The following is a 22,561-nucleotide window of genomic DNA, read 5'->3' as shown; positions in this document are numbered from 1 at the left end:
CAACCAAAAACTTTCATATTGCTTTTCCTTGTAACTTTTTAATCCCCCCAAGCAGTTTGTTCCACAAAAGACTACAAACCAGAGTTTCACTAACATTAACTTAAAGAAGAGCTGTAGGGAAAGCACTTAAAATTTACCTATCTGTGTAGCTGTAACGTAGTGTAGAAGCATTGTCTTCCCATGGAGAAATGAAGAAAAATCAATTGCAATTCCCAAAAGGCAGATGTATTGGTAGAGAAGGTCACAAAATACTTGCAGTTGCTCTGTAGACTTGGAACCAGATCCCCTCTGCACTACCTCACTGCTCAGCTTCACATGGAAAGAGGGAAGAAAGGGAACTCATGCTCTAGGGAAAAGCTCTTTATGCTCCCCAAATGGGTCTTATCAAGGGCGGAAGAAAGAAGGGAGGGAGGCATTTGTCATGCCTAAAGAGCTGTATTCTGTTTGTATCAATGACACGCACATAACCAAGGATTACTTTGGTCCACGATGCTGCACACAAGTGTGCTTGTAGCTCCCACTCAGGAGAAATGGGCTGAAAGCTGTGCAGCCTTTACAGAAAATATTACTGTTGCAGTGCTGTCAAGGTCACTGTCAGCCTGGGTTATCTGCTGTGTAAGTACTAGCCTCACAAAACAGGCTTAGCTAAGGGCTATAATTCATACACTCAGCATTTTGTGGATTATGTCCTTTAGCTTTCCCTCATTGCCATTTTGGATATTCATTTAGCTCCAGTGTGTGGCTCATTTGATTTCTCTTTGGGATAATTTCCCCACGTGATGCAGCATTTTCCTGTATATTTCCTTATCACAAGTGTACAAACCCACTCTGTATGAGTAATTTTATATACCATGCTTATTATTACCTTTGAACACAGATAGTTCACTGTTAGATAAAACAGTAGAAAAATGCAGGCCACAGGGGGGGAAAATCAATGGGAAAGGTACAAAATCCACAAGAAATAATAACAAGAAAGTTCCTATAATTAAGGCACCCATGGAAGAGTCAGGAAAATTCATCTCCCTCATTCTGATCTAAACTTTTGCAGGAGATTTCTGTTTTCCAGATGTCCAGCTTTTATTCATAAAAGAAAGATTATGTGTTTTCCCACCTCATGGATTTATCAACATGAACTGAATTGCTCAGTCTAAAAAGTATTGTAAGAAAGTACCATCAAGAGCAGTTCAGGCACACACTTAGGCTATTACAGTATTTTACAAAACTGGGGACATAGATAATAAGAAGAGAGGTAGAAAATGAAACAATTTTTTTTTTTCCAACAGAGCAATCATCCTGTGTAATCAAAACAGGCCTTAGATTGTGCAATACAGAAACATGTTCCCTTTAATAATGGAGTGTTACAGTCTAAAGAATGTGGGTATGTGCTCATCTCCTCTATGCTGGGCTAGCTGTGGCAGTATTTTTGGACCAGATTACTTAGCTCCACAGATCCATATTGCAAGGAAAGCACTCTCTTTGGAGATACGATGCTAAAACCCATGTGTATCTCATTCTGCAAGATTGTCAGACAATATATGATTTTTTAAAAATTTTGTTCCTGCTAGTGCTGTAGTCGTTGTAGTAGATATACTGATATTCTTCTTTCTCATTCATAATAATTCCAGTAAATGTTATTTTTTGTCCTATGATGCCATTAAAGTTTCTTATGTCCCTTACACCCCAGATGTCCAAGCACCTTCATTGCTTTAGGAAGTTGCCTGTTTCTCTCCAGTTCTGTGATTCAGTGAAGCATCTTGGCATAAGACTTTCTCTCTGCTTTACTTCTTCTAAACAATTTAACACATTTAAGTGGCCTTGAACATGATCACTTCTACTGCACAGCTGGGCCTACAGCAAATCCCCAGAATCAACCAGCCTGAAACTTCTAAGCCTGAAAATTGACTTACTGTGTTGATGCCTCGGGCCCAATCTTCTGTATTGCAGACAGTTTGGCTCAGGAAAAAAATAATGGGCATCATTTTTTGCACAAAGTCCCATTTTTTTTCATTTTGTTCTATCTGATCTGATCCTATTTGTCCTTCTGAAGAAATAATTTTAAAAGCGTTTCAGCCTTTGCTGCTGACTAATTATCAACTTCTTTCAAGTGAATTTTCCCATCCTTCCTCTTCTCTGTGCTCCCAAAAACATTATTTAAAAATATTTTAAAAATATAAAAAGATAATGCAGAGGCATCCCAGATACTCCAGCCAGCAAGCTGGAGTCTCTATCCAGGGCCTAGCTCAAATGCCTCTACACAAACACATGGAGTATGGGGAACAAATAGAAGAGCTAGAGGTGTGCACACATCTGCTTGGGGATGACAACTTCGGCATCACAGGGATATAGTGGGATGGCTCCTGTGACTAGAGCTTTGGAGTGGGAAGTTTCAGGCTTTTTAGGAAAGACAGGCTAGAGAGACAAGAAGGGAATGCAGCCCTGATGTCAGTGACCAGATGGAGAGTCTGGAACTTTGCCTGGGAAAGGATGAGGAGCCCACTGAGAGCTGGTGGGTGAAGATTAAGGGGGACAGAAGGGACAGGGGATGTTATAGTGGGAGTCTGCCACAGGCCACCCAATCAGGAGAATGGTGTAGATGAAGCCTTCTGTAGGCAGATGGGTGCCTGAACACTTTTAATCCCTGGTCCTTGTGGGGGATTTCAACCCCCTTGATGTCTGCCAGAGGGACAACATGACAGGGCAAAAGAAATCCCAGAGGTTCCTCAAATGTGTCAAAGCAACTTCCTTACATAAGTGACTGAGGAGCCAACAAGGAGAGGTGTCATGCTGGACCTTGTGCTCTCCAACAAAGAGGAGCTGGTGGGGAGTGCAGTGCTCCAAGGCACTGTAAGTGACACAGGATGGTGGAGATAAAGATCCTCAGGGCAGTGAGAAGGGCACACAGCAAAATCACTGCCCCAGACATCAGGAGAGCAGACCTTTGGCCTCTTCAAGGACCTGCTCCATAGAGTCCTGGAAAGCAGAGAGGCCCGAGAATGTTGGCTGAATTTCAAGGATCACTTCCTCCAAGCTCAAGATCAATGGATTCCAGCAAGAGAGAAATCAGGAAAAATGCCAAGAGGCCTTCATGCGTGGACAAGGAGATGCTGAGCAAGCTCAGAGAGGAAAACAAAGCTTTCAGGAAGAGGAATCAAGAGTGGGCAATCCAGGAGGAATACAGGGAAATTGTATGGCAAGCAAGGGACAAGGCCCAGTTAAATTTGGATTTGTCCAAGGATATCAAAGATAACAGAAAGGGTTTCTATAGATATGTTGCAAGCAAAAGAAAACTAGGGATAATGTGGGCTCTCTCCAGAAGGAAACAGGAGACCTAGCTACCCTGGACAAAGAGAAAGCTGAGGTTCTCAATGACTTCTATGCCTCATTCTTCAACAACAAGTGTTCCAGCCACATCACCCAAGTCAAGAAAGACAGACATAAGGACTGGGAAAATGAAGACCCTGAGCCCTCTCAGATTTGAGGCCATCTAAGGAACTTGAATATGCACAAGTCCATGGGACTCAACAAGAATCATCTGCAGGTCCTGAGGGAGCTGGCAAACTTTCTAAGCCAGCAGTTTTGAGAAATTGTGTCAGTCAAGTAAAGTCCTCAATGACTGGAAAAAGAGATATAACCCCCATTTAAAAAAAAAATGTCAGAGTTTGACACTGGCCCAACACCACGCACCCACAAGTGTCACTCGGTCACCCTCCTCTGTTACAGCTAGGCAGCAGAGAGGGGAAAAGTTAACAAATGCTTCATGAGTGAGATAAGGACTGGGAGAAACACTTCAAGGGCAAAACCGGCTCAACTTAGATTGCAAAGGGAATTTTATTTCTAATAAAATCAGAGGAGGATAATGAGAAGTAAAGCCTGTAAAACACTGTCTTCCCCCAACTTCTCCTTCCTTCCCACCGACAATGCAGGGAAAAAGGGCATGGGGTTTTGGTCAGTTCATCACCAAGATTTTCTTCCACTGCTCCAGAAGAGGAGTCCTTCCCCCATGAGACTGTGGGGTCCCTCCCACAGGAGACAGCTCCCTGTGAGCTTCCCCAGTGTGGGTCTACTCTCATGAGCAGCAGCCCAACCACACTTGCTGCAAACGTGAGTCCTTCCCACAGGCAGACAGACAGCCCTCCCAACACTGCTGTGACATGGGCCTATTTCCATGCGATGCAGTCCTCCCAGGACAGGCTGCTCCAGCCTGGAAGCAGGGACTCCTTCTCTCCACTGGGTCTCCCACTGGACCACAGCCTCCTCCAGGCATCCACCTGCTCTGGCATGGGCAGCTCCCCCACGGGCTGTGGGTGGATCTCTGCATGCCCTGTGGATCCCCATGGGCTGCAGGGGCACGGCTGCTTCACCGTGGTCTCACCACGGCCTGCAGAGGAATCTCAGCTCTGGCACCTGGAGCACCTCCTGCCCTCCTTCTCCACTGACCTTGTCACTATGTTGTTTCCCTCACATATTCTCTCCTCCTGACTAGAAGCAAAACCCAAGACTTTGTTTTGATTTTCTTCTTAAATATGTCATCACAGAGACATTACCATCATTTCTAATTGGCCCAGCCTTGGCCAGCAGCATGTCCATCTTCAGAGCCATCAAGGATTAGCTCTGCTGGACATGGTGGAAGCTTCCAGTAGCTTCCAACAGGAGCCATCTTTGTGGCCCCCCTGCTACCAAAAACCAGGCTGTTGGTGACATGGCCAGTGGAATAGAGCATGAACCTTCAGAAAGTTTGCTGACAACACCAAGCAGTGTGGTGTGTTAGACATGCTGAAGGGAAGGGTTGCCATCCAGAGGAACGTGGATGGGCTTGAGAGGTGGACCTGTGCAAACCTCATGAAGTGCAGCAAAACTAAGTGCAAGGCCCTGTACACGGATTGTGGCAATCTCAGACACACCCCGAGGATGGGCAGAGAATTGAAAGCAGCCCTGCAGAGAAGTTAAGTATCACTAGAGGGTGATACTTAACAAAAAACTCACATGAGCGCAGTGTGCGCTCATAGCCCAGAAACCCAATGGAATCCTGTGCTGCATCCAAAGGAGAGTGGCCAGCAGGGTGAGGGAGGGGATTCTGCCCCTCTGCTCTGCTCTGGTGAGACCCCACCTGGATCCACCAGCAGGGCTGGATCCAGCTATGGGGTCCCCCCATAGGACCTGGATATGGAAGGACATGGAACCACTGAACTAAGTCCAGAGGAGAGCCACAAAGTTGACAAGAGGACTGGAGCTCCTCTCCTACAAAGACAGGCTAAGAAAATCTGGAGAAGAGAAGGTTTTGTGGACACCTCATAGCAACCCTCCAGTATCTGAGGGGGGCCTTCAAGGAAGTCAGAGGGACTCTTTATCAAGAGCTGTAGGACAGGACTAATGGGTACAAATTGAAAGAGGGGAAATTTAGGCTAGAGATTAGGAAGAAATATTTTGAGGGTGGTGAGACCCTGGAACAGGTTGCCCAGGGAGGCTGTGGATGCCCCATCCCTGGCAGTGTTCAAAGCCAGGCAGCATAAGGCCTTGGGCAACCTGATGTAGTGGCAGGTGCCCCTGTCCATGGCAGGGGGGCTGGGACTAGGTGATCTTTAAGACCTATTCCAGCCTCTTAGCATTCTATGACAATAAACCCCAACAAACTATGACTGTTGGGGATTAAGCCTTTCTGACCAAAGAGAGAAACACATACGCCTTCATTTCATCTTTTTTGCCCCCTAAACATACAGGTCACCCAGGGTGGTGGGCCATGTCTAAAAGTAACTGTGAGCAGACTGAAACACCTTTGTGTTTTCCCTACTGACTTGCCTTTGGTAGGGAACAGGTGTGTTATAATGTACTTTGGACAGAAAGTAAAATTTTGATGAAAATTTAAATGGTGCTACGTCCATAGAAGTGCATAAAATTATCCATTGCTTAATCAGTTATGCACACATACATGCTTTTTTCCTGCAGAAGAGGCTGAATCACATCTCTACCTTATTTGATGTAATTACGCTAGTTGTAAAATAAAATGCAATTGATACGGAGTTTTCCTGGGTTTATTTGCCAAATGTAGCACACAAAACCAAATGGTAGGTTATGTCTGAATTTTTACTTCAAGTATCCTACACACATTTAAATGTAAAAATTACAGGAAAAAAAAAAAAAGCAATGTGGAATTACTTTGCTATGTTCTAGGCAATTTGCATATCCCTTGTAACTATAAGTCATTCTGGTCAGGAGCCTCTTGGACTCCAGCAATGCAGACATCTATCCTGCTCCCAGAGCCAGTGCTGAGTGATGTACAGCTTTCTTCCCATCAACACTTCAAAATTAGTCAAAGGATTACAGAAAGATCTTTTTGTCTACCTGGACAGTCTGGAATTCCAAACTGCATAAAAAATTCTAATGTTGCTGGTCAGTTCTTGAAGTATTTTTTTAAGACTGTGCTCCTCAGGGTGTACAAGTTCTGATGTTTGGGCTCAAATTCTGACATTATGGCATAAGCAACCACAGTCACTTTAGAGTCCTTTTCCTTCACCTTCCACACTAGCAATCCAATAGAGGAAGGTTCCTTGGATTCAGAGCCTAGATCACTTGCAGTTTGGTCCAAAAGAACAAATCTTCTCTCCCCTTCATGGTGTGCCCGAGTTCAGCTTTTCTCATGTCCTTTTTTCACATACATACACTGCCAACACCAAAAGCTCATATGTCCCATCTTCCACTCGTGTATCTCATACTAATCCATGTATGTATCTTAGTACATCCCAAAGACATGGTTGGTTGATTTCTTCCAAGACATGGAAGAAATGTCCTCACTCGTGTAACTTGACTGACATAAGTGTTGCCTATGTTTGGCTCCGTGTTCTGTAAACCACACAATAAATCATCTTTACATGTCTTTAATATCAGAGTCTTCTTCATTCTTATTTGAGATTAACAGTCTCATTGAAGCTTCCTATAGATTAATCTGGAAAATATGTCCCTATTTTTCCTGCTGAAATAAAAAGTTTATTCAGTCCAGAAAGATTTTGAGAAAATCTTCCTTCTCAGCCTGTCACTCTAAGATTTAAGAGTGAATATTGCTTTGATCCTTCCAGTGCAAGAGCATGAAGTTACCTCTTCAGCCTATTTGAACATCACATGATGGATTGCATCTCATTTGCAGTAAAGGAACTCCATCCAGGATCAGGCTCAGATCAGAGACAGCCCTGCACACATTTCTTTTCATACCACAGCACCTGCTGTGTTTGCTTCAGAAAGGTGGGAGATATCAGTCCAGTGAAGAGCTTCATCTGCTGGCTTTGCACAGCCATGGCCTCCCTACAACTCAGTCTTCATGTTAGAAGCATATTCTTGCTCAAAAAAGGAGAGCTTCACAGCAAAATGAAATAAAGTTGATACCAACCTCATAACAGCATTGTATCATGTTGCGTAGCTGTATAAATATTTTTTAGCTGACTAACTCTCAAAAGTTACCGTAGTGCATAAGTGCTTGTCGAAGGCTTGTCCAGCACAAGCAGATCACTGACAAGGTACCTGTACTTTCAGGCTGTTCTGAAGAGACCATATTATCCTCATATAATCTCTGAAGAGACAATAAATATTATCATTTATTTCCTCTCCATACCACTCAGCCATCCAGCTTGTGTTTACTGATGAGTCCACAGTGCCATCAACGTCAGCTTACACAGAACTTGAAGTGAGCTCATTTTTGCAAGTGCTGTCGCTGTTTAAATGCTGGAAAGTTGTTATTTCACGTACATTGATGAGGGTAAGCATGTGCTTCATATCTGGTCTGGTTTTTTGGTAATTGGGAGACATACTCTCTTTTCTTAGACATGTCTAAAAGAGAAAACACAAAGGAAAGCTTAAAACTGAGAATTCCTATGAACGACAATTAAAAAAAAAAACATTTGAAGGTTTTCTTTTTTCTCTTTGCTAACCCTGGCTCATTACACCTTTCCCATTTGTTTGTCACTGGAAGCACCCAGTACCAATAAAAGTTGCTGTTTCTTGCTAAATCAATTAACTTTGTAGGACAAAAGCCTCAGTCAAAAAAGAAAATGTATATTTCATTCACATTTTCATCTCAACAGGCCTTGCATCAAGCTATTTCAAGGGCCCTTCCACCTGCCTTCAATGCAAGCCAGTGCCTGAAATATTTTCATCAAATTGTCAAAGTAAAGCTCCAGTCCTGCCAATTCACGAGTTCTAAAGTGAATGTTGCTGTTGAGTTTAGTGGAGATAAGGCACAATCTTCACTAAAGAAGAAGACAAGGCAACCTGTAAGAACTTAACAGGCATTTTAAATAATGAACCTCACTTGTGAGATCAGGTCAATATTAAATTTTGATGAAAGGTAGGTTGATATCTGAGACGGGGCCTCACCCAAAAGTAAGATACACATAATTCCACCAGAGCGATTATCTTCACTACACAGCTCTGCTTTTTATAACTGCACCACTAAAACTGGGACTGTTTTTTTTTTTTGGTTTTTTTTTTTTTTTTTGTAAGGGGAGGAGAGATTTCTGTAGAGATCTGAAATTCTTTCAGGACAGCGAGAAGAATGTGAGGCATCTGTCTCTTCTGAGTGATATCCTTGCTTTCATGCTTCCATCCTAACAAATTCCTACAAGATTTATCTCATCAAACTTTCGTCTGAATGGCACAAATTACTGGCAGAATTGTCAATCTAAAAAAGAGACAGGCATAAATTTAATTGCTCCCTGAAGATACATGGAAAGCTACATTTAGCACAGCTAATTAGATACACTCTGATCAACAGTTATGATTCATCTGCTGAGGAGCAAAACAAGGAGGCAAGTATGAAACAGGCAGCAAAAGTTAAATCTGACCTCCCAAAATGCAGGGGCTGGTTCTGGTTTGGTTTTTATTACAAATGCAGCCAGTGATGCACAGGTAGATTCCTGCTACCTCTGAGCCAGGTGACTTCACTGCCACTGCACCCAAAGCATAGTTTTTCTTCTGTGGAGTGAGCTTCCCAAGAACCTCCTCTCCCTTCCTTTCCCAGAACTACCACCCAGCAGGAAAGGTATGGATAAACTCCTCAATGAGATTTTTCGCCATGTATTTTAAAAATGTCTGTTCAACAAGAAAGATGCGACTTCACAAAAATGCTTGTCTGAAGTGGGGTTGACACCAATTTACCAGTGTGGAAACTGAGGCAAAAAGTTGGTGGACTTGGACATGTCCATCATGCCACCACATGAAGTAATTCCACAGGTGGGGAAGGGCTCCCAGAGGTCTGTGCCTCCATCTTGGACAAATGCTGTTCCCAGGTACTAAACCAGAAGACCTATTGCCATGCCCTTAAACTGATAAGTAGTTTACACAGAGTAACTGGAAGCAGAAATGAGCAGTGAGAGTGCAGGAAAATAACTGATAGTTTGAGTTTAAACAGAGTTAGATAAGAGTGCAGTTCGCTCTCTTTGGAACTCTATCCTTGTGTACCTGAGTTTAATCATAAATTAAGTATGGAAACCAAATTCAGATCAGCTGTGCTTAAGCAGTGCTAGCAGAGAAAATGAGTGGGGGTATTTTGGTTGGTATTGTTGCTTTGCTTATGAGAAAGAGAATTACTTACACAGGTAAAGAAGATGAGCAGCAAGTAAAAAATCCCAAGGCAAGTCAGCATGAAGAGCTCGCCTTTGTATTTTTTTAGTTTGTCCTCTTCTATTCCAGGGCAACCTAAAATGTAAAGCAATATGGGTTATATTGATCTGGTGTTTGTAAAATATTTTAAAACTGCTACCTTCCTGACATGGAGCATGGGACAGTCAAAGTTCTGCACTGTACCTGTTACTTTTAACGTGACTGAGCTGCTCAGGTTGCGTTCTCCGTTCTGCTCCCCCAGAGTGCACTTGTACGTCCCACTGCTTCGGCCAGTCGCATTTCTGATCCTCAGTGAAAAGGAGGTGTCATTGGAGAGCTCCAAGGACCCCCCAGCTTCTTGTGGAAAATGAGATTCCATATCAAGGACTTTCCATGCTATTCCTTCGCTGTCTCCAGCCATCTGGAAAACACAAATATATTTCTCTTCTTGAGCAACAGTGTCATCCTCAGTTTTAGGGTAAAGAAAATTTTAAAGACAGCTTATGGCTGAAAATGCAGAGCCTGAGGAGAGGCAGGAGGGAGCACAAGAACAAATCCATTTAATATATTCATGCTTGCAATCCAACAGTATATGGGGTTTTGCTTAAATGGACTCTATAAATAGGAATTACAGAACTATTCTGTAATAACTTCTTAAGCTGCCTGACATGTGTGGAAACCCAGGGCACCGGGAATATTTCTCTCTCTGCTCTGGGGTGCCCTGAGCCCCAGGGGAGCACTGACTTTGACCCTCATTCATGGAGAAAGTTTCCTAGATTTCAAGATAAACTAGAATCCCCAAAAGTGTGAAATAGATTATAGAGAGTAGTGTAGGTGTATCACTTGGTGAGAAATTTAGGTTTTGGGATTTTTAGTATGTTGTGGATGGAAGCAAGATGGAGAGCACAGGGTGTCGTCCTGAGTTTCTCCTTCATGCTTCTTCTTCCTTCCTTTTCATGGGTTTGGGTGGCATTTTGTAATTGGGCAGAAAAGTCCACATTGCAGGCTCTTTGGGATCAGTTATTGGGTTAAAAGGGAAAATAATCTAGGTGTCAATTCTTAATTGGATAGTTTAGTCTTAAAAGACCTTGTAACAAGAGTCTGTTAGCCATTTTGTGCCTTGCTAATGAAAAGCTGCCAAACTCACAGTAATGAGACTGTTTTACTGATAAGAAATAATAAACACTTGAGTCCAAACACGAATTACTGTCTCAAGTGCCTTCAATCCAGACCCAGAAAAACCAGCGACTGGTACCCCCTCACACATGGACAGCAACATGACAGATGGCAGGGGTAGAGTCTGCTCTCAGTGGGCCCATGCAGAGGCCCCAGAAGAGTTCAGACCAAGAGACACAGTCCATGGGATGGAGCAGAGGCAGCAAGAGACAGCCCTACCCAGGTGCTTAGCGGTGGCCCTGGGGACCAGAGGTGCTCAGGAGAGCATGGCAGCAGGCAGGGAGGCCCCACTGCTGCCTGTGCCTGCCCTGCCAGCACACCTTCTGCCGCGCAGTGGTGACAATTAAACCTGCTCACCCAGCAAGTGTGCCACTGCACGAGGGCTCTGCCAAGCATTGGCATCCTCCCAGTGGCTCTGCAGCCCAGAGTTCTCTGTGGGAATGCAGCCCTGGAAACTGAACTTTCCTGTGCCAGTTTCTATGTAGCTGACCCCTGAAACCATCCTGCCTCTCTGGAGGAATGGAGGTTTCCCCCCACCCCACTTCCCTCCCTTCCTCTCATGACGGGAACCAAGGAACAAAAAATTGCTTTGACTCCTTCAGATTGTGTGAAGGTCACAAGCAGGTTCTCGTGCACTTGGGGAGCATTTGTATGTTGAATTTCTTAATTGTAACCAGAAGAGCTACATTCCTTGGTGTTGCTGAGAGGCTGCTGGAGGAATGAAGTGTATTCCCAGAACAGTTCGTACTGCAGGGCGATAGGATGCACTGAAAATGACAATTGGCTGGGAACCACAAAGAAGAGAGAAATCACTAAGTTGATTTGAAAGGTGGAAGAAGGGTTTGAATTAGCCTGTGTCCATTCTTATTCATCCAAGTTGCTCCCTGGGATTTGAGGCAGCATGCCCTCCATAAAGGCTTCCCAAGTAATGAATTCAATCTTTCTGTGGACCAGCAGAGCTAGAGCCAGCTCATAAGTCCAAGGCTCAGCATTTCAGCCAAATGTATAACTAATGTAAGCCAAGGCTTTTTATTATTATTATTTTATTTTAATAGACACATTTTTGGGTCATATGTTGGTGCTTACTTTCTATCAGCACAGCTACTGCATCAGGGTATAACAGTTACACTGTAAGTTATTAAAATTAACACAACTTTCTCATACTGAGGCTAGGAGTATCTGGTTTCCCTTTCATGTGTTTGCAGGAGGAAAGCACACTCGAGAGTCTGGAGAGAAGCAAGGGTCTCATACTCCCTTCAACATTGCTATTTTTGTAGCCTAAATGGTGTAAAACAAGCTGCAAATTGGGGAACTTTTCAGGAACTGAGGAATGAGACTAAAGCACAAAATTTCCTTAATTGTAAAGATTCTTTCTCAGAAAGGTTTTGGGGTTTTCAGTGCATCAACTGAAACACAGAGCAGTAATTTCCTGGGGCTTTCCACACTTTACCCAGAAAGAGGGAAGAATCTTCCCCTTAATCCCCTAGTAAATTTACCCCAGCTTCCCTTTCTTACTACACTCCACCCTAAGCAGCTACAAGACAAGCAGTATGTATGGTGCTTTTCAGGCCCCAGGGACTTCACTGTGCTACAGGGATTTAGGTATTTTCAGACTTTGCACATTGTCAGAGACGTGGCCAGAGGAATTCCAATACCCAGGCTGGGCTCAGCTCTGGTTACAACTAGGTCAATAGCAGCTAAGTGGATATAGTTGACCTCCCTCAGATCTAATTTTTGCCACTCTCCCTTCCCTTACCACCCCCTTCCTCAGTGAAATTTAAAACTGCCCACAGGGCAATAAAAGGAACCAGCCTGGCTACCCTTTGCATTGCCCTAAATTGCAGATAGGAGGTCTGAGCTACACACAAAAAATTAGATTTGTTTAGGGATTTTTGGTTTTGTTTCTTCCTTTCATTTACTGGCAGCATAAATAATTGGTGTCCTGGGTGGTAAATGGTGGTGTGATTCTTGTGGTTGAGATCTGGGAATGAGAAAACACTTTGATCTTTCTGTATGCAATTGCAATCAGCACTGCTCCTAAAGGGTAGAACTCAATTAAGTCCATGCATCCCATGCCTGACCCTGCACTTATGCCAAGTGAGATTTTGGGTAAATGACTGAACTTCCCTATTTCATGGGAACAGTGAAGGATAGGATTGATTATTGCCTCCAAAGCCTCCAAGGTGCTTGGCTGCTGTTGCAAGCACAATGATGGTGTCCCTGCAGACAAGACTGTCAGAATTTTGCCTTAGACGTGCTCTGTGTAAGGCAAAGCAGTGTCATGAAACTGCACTAACAACATGCTTTTCCCCAAAACAAGAAGAAAAAGTTACTTTGTGGCCTCATCTGGCTCCCTCACTTGCTGAGAAACCACTGGTGACCCACATGGGCGTTGTGAACCTTGAGTTCTTGAATTTGGGGAGGAGGAGGAGGAAGGGGTCATGTGTGGGTTTAACTCAGGGTTTGCACGCCTTTCTTCCTCCATTAAATCTCCTCTTTACTGAAGGGCGAGGGCAGGAGGCAAGGCAGTCTGCAGGCGTGCTGTGTGCCCAGCAGCATCCCAACATTTTTTAGGCTGCAGAGACATCTGGTGGCATTTTTCCAGCCTCTGCAGGCGGTGCATCCACCCCTACTCAGAGGACACAGCAACCTTTTCTCTGATGCCTGAACCAAGCGTTTTTCCACAGCAATCTTATCTCCTGTTATCTTTATAGAAAAAACAAAACAAAACAAAACGCCCCCTCCCTTTTTAAATTCTCTACATAGCGAGTAAACATCTGAGCAAATTTGCAGAGTGCATCCTCATATCCCAGCTGTATAAAAGGAAGTCCATGAGATGTTCAGTAAGGTCATTGTTCTGCCTCTTGCTCTATTCAAGATAACCTCTTTCCCACCCCAAACCTAATTAAAATTACAAAAATGCCACTTTGCTCGCCACCTCCTGTGAATTACTTGGCAGACTCTCTCACTGGACAGATAATTTTGCTGCTCAAGCTTCTATGATAAACCAGCTCTAATTCATGCCAAGTGTCCTCCAGGTGATACCACAGCCCAAGGTAAATGCTGGGGGTTTTACCTAATTAATTCCACACAAGCTTAGCAGGATCAAAGCAAGCACTGCCGGAGACAGCAATCCACTTGTGTAGGGACCATCCTTTTCTTTAATCAGCGAAAAAAAATCTTTTCTTCTCACATTTCATTTGTGTTTCATGTCCCTTACACCTCACTGCTGAGCAAACTGCAGCATGCCAGCTTCCCCTGCTCCCCACCTCCAAATGGAGGAGAAAAGGAGCATATTCCTGCTCCCATGTTTGCTGCTAATGGCTTTACCAAAATTCAAAAGGCAAATGATGACTTGTGTGGGGACAGGTAGAAAATTCTACTAAATCAATCTTCACAAAAAGGGCCTTGTTAGCATGCAATCTGCTGGGAGTTAATTCCCCCAGAATTTTCCTGGCGAACATGGACTTGGCATAATTCTGCCTATCTGCATAAAAGTAGCCATTAAGAAAATGAAAAAAAAGCAGAAATGTGAGTTTATATTTAATGTCATATATAACTGTCCTTCAGCAACGTCTGTGGCAGACTTTCAGAAATCACATGGCAGAGCATCTTCAGCAGATGCTGAAGTGAGGTGATCCTTAGCCTCTGTTCAGTCCCTGCTGAGACACACCCTGGAATGCTGGGTTCAGTGCTGGGCTCCCAGGGCAAGACAGATCCAAGGGAGTCCAGTGAAGGGGCACAAAGATGGATAATATCTTGGAGAACCTGCCATGAGCAGAAGGTGGAAGAGATAGTTCAGCCTGGAAGAGACCAGGATGAGGATCATCTTATCAGTATTGATTTAACCTGATTAACAGAGGGCTAGAGAAACTGAAGGCAGACTCTTCTCAGTGGCCTTCAGAGACAAGAAAAGAGGTAATGGGCACGAGCTGAAATTAGGAAATTCCTCTTAAGCAAAAGAAAACCCCTTTTTACTGTAGGGGTGGTTGAACACTGGAATGGGCTGCCCAGAGAGGGTGTGGAATTTCCACCCTTTGAGATACGCAGGACTAAACTGGACACAGCCTTGAGGACACAGCTCTAGTTGTCAGGTTTTAGTGAGTTTAATTGAAAATTACTCTAGTTCTCTAAATCTTGGAAACACGTGGTCTAAAGAGGTTGTGATTTGCCCACAGATGTTCTCAAATCAATTGACTGAATCCTATTAAGTTTCTCCTAGCCTGGAGCTTTTTGGTAAGAACAGTGGATATTGAATTGGGATATATTTGACTGAAAATACAGCTGAGCTGATATATTTCTGTTCTCTGACTGTATGAATTATGAGAAATAGGTAGAATGATTGGGCCCCCAAAATTTAAGTGCTCTTCAGCAAATGTTTATTTTTCAGAGAACAAGAAACAAGGTGGCAGAATGAGGAGGAGCATTTTGCTCAGTTCTAGCTGGCTAGGTTTTAGCTATTGTTTTGAAAACTGCTTCAGCATTACATGGCAGTACCCTAAAAATGGCAATTCAGCCCTGCTGTAATGCTTGCACCCAACTAATCAATTAATATTTATCATGAACATGAGCAAGTGAGCAGTTCTCACACTAACTCATTCTCTGCTCTCATTAAATAACTTCTCATCAAACTTTTCCCACACTAAAGTGGTACACTGTCTTCCAGGTAAATCAAAGTGCCAATATAAACCACTTTTCCCATAAAGAAAATTTTTATTTCAGCAAAAATTTTTGAGTTCCAAAACTGATGTCAGTTTAAAGGTGGAACATATTAACATCAGATTATTTTTGGTGAGGGTGAGATAATTGCAAAAATGTTTTTGTTTAAAATCATACCAGGCATAATGGCCAAGTTGAAATTTCTGACTGTTATAGACTCTCTATATAAGGCCAGAAGGAATTTATTTTCTGAAGCAAAATATATGGAATTCTGGCAATGCCCAATAGCCAACATATAATGAAACACAACTGAGCTGAAACTGCTTAATAGGTGTATTTTTCAACACAAAAAAAATGCTTCCACATTTGATTAGTGCTAATGGTGCATCCATATGGTTCCTATACAATGTCATGTAGAGATACCAAAGTTAAATTTGAAAATAACAGACATAAATTGTGGGCACATGTGAGTGAACTCTGAATGTGCTGTAAAAAAAGGGGGGGAGCAGGGGGGAGATGAGGAAAGAAAATCCAAAACCTAACCCGAAAACAACGGTGAAGGAACTATGTATGACACATGAGCCAGCTGGAAAAGCCCTTTGACTCACTCACATAGACGAAACAACTAAACTATTGTTTAGTTGATTTGGCTTGGTTTGATTTTTTTTTTAGCCAAGGACATCCAGCCTTAGCTCATGTCAGACAAAAGCATTGTTTTGGTCATGAAATCATTTCAGCTGGTCCCTTCCTGTCTAAATCATTAACGTGATGAAGCTACTTGGGGATGAATACATGTCTGAGAAGCACCGGACTGCATTTCTCTGCATAGGTTAGAAATCCGGCTGAAGCAATTTAGCAAATATTTACCTAAGCTAATATATCACAGCTATGCTCTTTTAGCAAAAGTAGTTTCCTTTGAAGGAAGGTGCAGTCAATTTTATATGTCTAAACTGTTTATTCTTATTTCGTAATATGACTTCCTCCTCTTATTCTGCCACAATTTTATATTTTTCAAGGAAGTGCAATAAAGTTGACAGATTTCTCTCCACTGAAGCACAGCTTTCTTTCCTCGTCCTCAAGACTTATTTTAGATTAAGATTCTTCTGGCTTTCACATGAAGAAAATAGTGTAATATCTACTGGGACTTCATTTGTGTGTGTTTAAACTTGATTTTCAAACTGGATATAAAGTGATAATTATGAGGGTCTGTGAAGTGGTTCTCATTTTCAGTGTACTTCACAAAGAGAAACTGTTCAGCGTTCAATACCCTACAAGGCAGAAAGGTTAGTAAAGTTTCATTACTCAGATTCTTGTCTAGTAGGTGGACTGTAGAGATTCAAACCAGCACTTCCATAGACAATTCCCAGTGCTTAGGCAAAAAAGACCTAGTTTTCAGTTCTCAGCTGGCAAACTTCCACACTGCTCATATATGGGTTTATGACTTGCAGGTTGCCCAGCACTCACACATACCACACTTTAAGACTATCATAATTATGTATTCTTTTCCATGGCCTCATATTGAATGGAAGGAGAGCTGCACCAGGCTGGAAGAGGACTTGGTGCTCTACCTTCTCCCCAGTGTGTTCAGCCAGCCTACTTCATATATTTTTAAGTAAAAATCATTTTGTCTGAGCTGACTGACTGTGGTCCTGGTTCTGCACAGATCTACTTACACGGGTGACTTCCTGCATGAGGATAACTAGCTACAATAATCCTTGATGCACAGCAGGTCAAACACATCCATGCCTTTTTTTTGCAGTATGAGACATTAGCAAAAGCAAAGGAATTGAATGCAAATCTTTTTTTACACCCAGTTGGATTTTGACACCAGAATATTAACGCCATTATAAAATTACTTCTCTATACAGCAAATACTTTTAAAATACAACCTTTTTTTTTTAACAGATTGTAACAAACTGGCCCTTATTTGGTCTGAGCACACAGAGGTGCCCGTGGGAGGGAGTGGTTTGCTCACAGAACATTCACCCTGGGCAAACAGCTGCACAAGCAGCACCATAACATTGCCACCATCATTTTTTTAAAGCAGCAGAAGCAAAGGTTAATTGCTTGCATTTACTTCACAGTTCAAAGTGACCTCATACAAAAGATTTCACCTAACAGCTGCTTGAACTTTACAGCTTGAAATTTCATACAATTTGTTGGAATTACCTTTTAATTAGTCCTTTGGGGTTATATGTGGTGTTTATTGATTAATCCTTCAGTAGTTGTTTTTAAATAACAGAGTAATTACCTGTGTTGGGTAGCCCAGCCTCACTCCACCATTCCCTCACCCTCCTTTGCAGTGTTGAGTGGGGACAACAGCACAGAGCCAAAGTGTAGAGAGGGGAGGAGAAAGATCTTCTAGCTCCTGCCTATTTAGCTAACCCCATAAGTAGAGGTATTTCTTGTTCAGCACAACACACAGAGCCTAGATTACTTTTCCCCATGGAGAGTCAGGCTTTTTAGATTTGGAGCTCTGCTTTTCCTAATATGGCTGCAACTGTGGCTCGGGCTGGCGTCACCGCCTGCCTGTCCCCACTTCCCACCTCTCTCATGGGATAAGCAAACAGAAGACTGCCATCCACGGATGGTTGGTGCCATCAGCCCCTGAGGACTGTGGCAAGAGCTGACAATAGCCAGACTTTTGCTACTGGTTGTGTCAGCAGAGAAAATAAGTGTGAGGTTCTGTCATGCTGGACACTGGAAAACCAGTCTTTTCCTGAGCCAAGCAGCTGAAGCAGGAAGAGCAAGGAGACCATGGAGGCAGTGAGGGTTATAGAGACAGGGCAGGGGACATGCAGTGGCAGTCTAGACTGTGACAGCATGACAGATGCAAGGGAAAGCAGCACCAGAGAGGGCCCCCATAAAAGGCATCATCAAATACCACCCTCCTGTGCATGTGCAGTCATTTTGTGCCCAGGTGGAACTGCAAAGAGCTACAAGGCAACACAGAATTGGGTTTATAGGCTTTCCTTATACTTCTTCATCAGGGAATGGCTTTTGGCTGCTGTCTGCTGCTTGGCCCTCCCAGCTCCCACTGAACTTGGAGAAGCACATGCTTCTGGAGTATCCCCACACTTCAGCCTGGTTTTGTTTTTGTTGACTTCCAACACTGCTATGAGGGAGACTATTCTGGGGTCCTGTCAGCCTCTCTGTTTATTCCTCCTGACCCCCTACCACTTCTCAACTCTTCCAGGTCCACCAGACGGCATGGTTTGCCTTCCATGAGCTCTCCGCCCTTCCCAGATACTGGGAGAAAGGGAGCCTTCAATAATTAGCACATATCTGGTTGGAAAATATAGATCCTTATCCAGTTTTTGAGGCAGAAAACAAAAAAGAATAAGCTGATTCATATTCCAAATCCCATAGTAAAATTCAAGCAAAAGCATTATTCTCTCCTCTCTGTTTACCACCTGCGCTTTGTTCAACAGTTTGGAAAAAGATGCTGCACTTGGTGGGTTGACAGTCAGATGTTCCCAACAGCTCTTGTGAGGTGGAGTTGTCTGTAGGCAGATGCTCACTGTTGTACCAGCAATGAAAATCAGATGCATTGCAAGTTTCAACCTCGGAAGCTGTATCTAATGGCAAACACTGTTTGTTGGTTACTGTAGGAAATGAGTATCTGACCGAACTGCTAAGAAGCCAAGGCTGTGGCTTCAGGTTCCGGCAGAGATAAATTAACGGTTTTCAACACCCATAAATAAGTTTTTTTTCCTCTTCCCTTCCATTGCTCTACTATCACATGGGAAAGTAATTCAGCTCTGTAACCCACAAAATGTTTATTCACAGTTTGATTTTCCACTATTATAACAATCAAGAGAGTTGACATAACAGGTAAGAAGAGGACCACCAGGAGTGGCCCATGATAAGCAGCAGGAGTGTATGGCTGGGAGTGGGGGAATGGAGGAGAACAAAACCTTCCTTTTTTCCCCCATCAATTTGGCTCACATCATAAGCTGAAGCTCTGCACTGAGGTGCAGATTTACAGTGCCATACAGTCAACAGCTGCCTGCTCCGCCACTGGGCAATTCTACGTCTCTTAGAAATTTCATCTCGGTAATGTTGAGTGGGACATTTCTACCCATTAGCTGATTGATTCCTGTAACCCCTCCTGTACACAGCAGGGCTCTCCTGCTCTGGAGAGAGAAACTCTGAATCAGAGCAGCCAAGATGCAATTTTTACTTCATGACTGCAAAGAGATAACTCGGAATTTCTAGCTCTCCATCTGCCTTCTGCTCACACTCTGCCCTTATGCCCACCCCACTAGTCAAATCTTCCTAAAGAATAGCAACTACTTTTTCAGTTCTTCTATTTCAAAGAAAAAATCATCTCCTGTTTTCAGGGGATTAAACAAGAGCAACATCATTGATGTTGTGAGGCTTAAATACCATTTTTTTGCTTTGAAGAAAATCCTGGAAGACTCCTCTTTGGAGTAGTATTTGGCAGTATTTGGTACATGGGGCATCACCTGAGTTTTGATCCACAGAAGCCAGCAATAATTAGATAGAAAGCAGGCCAAGAGCAATTCAGGGAATCATGCTCAAATAGCCTATCTCCAATGACACAGAAAAGGCCTGTTCCCATGGTCAGCTCAAAGATTTGCAGTGCTGCCTTCTCTCTGCTGCACTAATGGGAGGATTCCTCTGCAGAAAACAACTAATTTTGTACAAGACAAGCCAGTATATCAGGTAGGAAAGCAAAGCAGACTGCTCAAATAACTTAGACTCTTTTCTTACTTTATACCAAGACACTGTCTGGTAGGAGATTGAGGAGTCCTGAAGAGCTTTACAGGGCAGCACCACGTCCTCAGCACATCTCACAGCAACATCTGGGATCATCACAGAAGTCCCACGGATCAAGCACCAAACTGCAAAGCACAGGTACACATCACCTTTAAAAGAGATTGCTTACACAATCCTTCCTGCCTTCCTTCCCGAAACATCTCCCCACAAAACAAACATGAAAGACCAGAAGGAATATTGCAGGACTGCTCACTTACCGTTGCACAGGATGATGAGCAGAGCACAGACTCCCAAAGACATGGCTTTTATGCTTCAGATGACGGAGCAGCAACAGCGTGCCTCTCTGCAGGATGGACTGTGAGATCAGAATGAAGCTGGGACTGCTTCTAGAGTGATATTTCTGAAGGCAGACTGGGGAATCCCCCAGACTTATCTTGAGGATTTCGTCATAGGGAAAATCCCTACATGTATGACCAAGGCTCCTCCCCTTAAATCTGTGAGGTCACTCCCATTTCTGCAAACACTTGCAGTGATAGCAACTCATCTCCTTTTTTTCACCTTTTTCTCCCCCTCTGTACTGATCTGAACAGAGTTAGGTTTGACTGAGGGGCGCTGTGGGTTGGTGTGAAGGCCATCAAAACCAGCACTCAATGAATCTCTCTTGAGTGACAAAATGTTAGGGGAAAGGGCTTGCCAGCTCAAAATCCCCTCTCAGCCTTCTCTCTGCAGTTCTAACAGCACAGTGTCAGTGCAAAGGTTGATCTTATGATGTGACATTTCTGAAATCACATTTAAGACCTCAGGTCACAGCACCACAGAAACACTTTGACTTGGGGCTAAGGGCGAAACAGGAATTATCAGCATGGCTGAGCCAAACAAACTGTGTTTCAGTAGAGCTACACATTTAACTCTGCAGGTAGGCACACATGAGGTAGAACATTATCTCTTCTTAGCATATTTTCTCATTTTCTAGGCAAAAAAAAGGTATCTTGAGTGACATAACTTTACAAATTATATGCTGGAAAATTTCATCTTGGAAATAGTCAAGGCAGCTCCCAGAAGAGGAACCAACCATTTGGACATCCCCTCTAGATATCTGGAGGGGGAGGGGAAATCCTTTCCCTGTGATCTGTGAGAGCTGTTTAGCCCTTGAGAATTTTTGAGGAAGTCCAAGGTCGATTACAGAAGCATTTACAAATCCTGAAACTGAAAGTTGCTGATGTTATTTTTGGAAAATGCTTGTGGCTGCTGTCTTGAGGCTACTGAGATCATGATGGAGACAAGCTGTTTAGGAGAGGGGGGGTTAAGATTTGATGGGTGGAGAATGTATGGTCAGCTCCTTTTGAAAACCAGGTTCTGGAAGCCACTCCAGTCTGGGCATTCTAAATCCGAATCACCTCTAGAAACCTTTGTGAGGACAAGTCAGTTTGACAAGTCCTCACCATGCTAAAGTCCTACTCAGAGTCCTACTCAGATGAGTGAATGCTGTGGGTGGGTAACACTTTTGGAAATTCCAGTCTGGTTCTGTGAAGAAAGTCAAACAGCAATTTCACTGGGGGCCTCACTGTTGAAATAGCCCACTTATTTTTAAAGATTTTGCTTCTATCTTCATTGACCATAATGGTAAATATAACAGGCTCTAAGCTTTATTTTTCTCTTTAAGTTTTCTGGTTTCAATGACCAGGACCTCAATCAATTACTGAGAAAGTACAAGTGAAATATAAAACCCAGTGGATCTCTTGAGAGTGAGAGAAAATCACTTTTTCCTGTGTGAAATAATAGAGCCCTTGAGAAGATAGAAGGGGGGGGGGGAGTCTGCTGAAGGAAATCTTAGAGAGAAGAGGGCTCCAGTTAATATATTTCACATCTGTTCTTCGCTAAAATGATGACTTTTCTGCCCCCACGAGTCAGTCACACATCAAGCCCATCTCCAAAAAGGGCACTCAGCTTTCACCCAAGGGCCTCTTTCTGTGAGTCCTGCAGAGCTACGTGTTTACCCTTCATAAACCCATCAAGAGCCACAACCTTTCTCTGTCTCCCTTTTCATCGTGAGGAAACCTCCATGAGCAAACCACAGCAAGCTCCTGCCCCTGCTGTGGGTCAGTCCTTCCCCTGGTGGCCTGGCCAGCAGCAGCCAGGGTGGCTGTGGCAAGCCTGAGCCTGGAGTCTCAAGTTTGCCCACAGGGAAGTGCAATGAAGGTAAGTGTAAAGGACCAGGCTGCAGCACTGGGAAATGTACATGCCACACACAAACTTGCCAAGATGTTGAACAACATTCTTCCTCAGTTAGTTAAAATACTGGACTCTTAAAAACACATGGGTTTTCCCTCCAGGACAGGCATAACTTCAAGCAAAACAGCCCTTTTCCTCCAGAAGTATTTGCAAGCTCAGCTGCTGT

The 22,561-nt window shown here is 43.4% G+C and overlaps 1 protein-coding gene across 1 annotated transcript; it reads right to left on the bottom strand.

The window, feature by feature from the left end:
* Positions 1-6,011: 6,011 nt before the first annotated feature.
* Positions 6,012-20,556, bottom strand: CD83 (CD83 molecule). Its single transcript, XM_071451364.1, has 5 exons — positions 20,421-20,556; positions 20,158-20,288; positions 9,790-10,006; positions 9,578-9,681; positions 6,012-7,815 (listed from the first exon to the last, which is right to left on the bottom strand). Exons 1-5 carry the CDS (start codon positions 20,461-20,463, stop codon positions 7,657-7,659), a joined length of 654 nt encoding a protein of 217 aa, XP_071307465.1. The 5' UTR covers positions 20,464-20,556; the 3' UTR covers positions 6,012-7,656.
* Positions 20,557-22,561: the final 2,005 nt, after the last annotated feature.

Source organism: Agelaius tricolor, unplaced genomic scaffold (assembly GCF_023055355.1).
Source record: "Agelaius tricolor isolate 1412-34295 unplaced genomic scaffold, bAgeTri1.0.p SCAF_2, whole genome shotgun sequence".
Classification (NCBI taxonomy): Eukaryota; Metazoa; Chordata; class Aves; order Passeriformes; family Icteridae; genus Agelaius; species Agelaius tricolor.
Note: the sequence above shows the minus strand (reverse complement) of the source record. Positions and strands in the feature narration are given on the sequence as shown.

Bases quoted from the DNA above. Each gene is read 5' to 3' on its own strand.
- CD83 (XM_071451364.1), bottom strand. From the start codon at position 20,463: ATGTCTTTGGGAGTCTGTGCTCTGCTCATCATCCTGTGCAACG. The intron at 20,289-20,420 runs GTAAGTGAGCAG...TGTGCTTTGCAG, and splicing joins GCTCATCATCCTGTGCAACG to TTTGGTGCTTGATCCGTGGG. The intron at 9,682-9,789 runs GTACAGTGCAGA...TTTACATTTTAG, and splicing joins AGTCACGTTAAAAGTAACAG to GTTGCCCTGGAATAGAAGAG.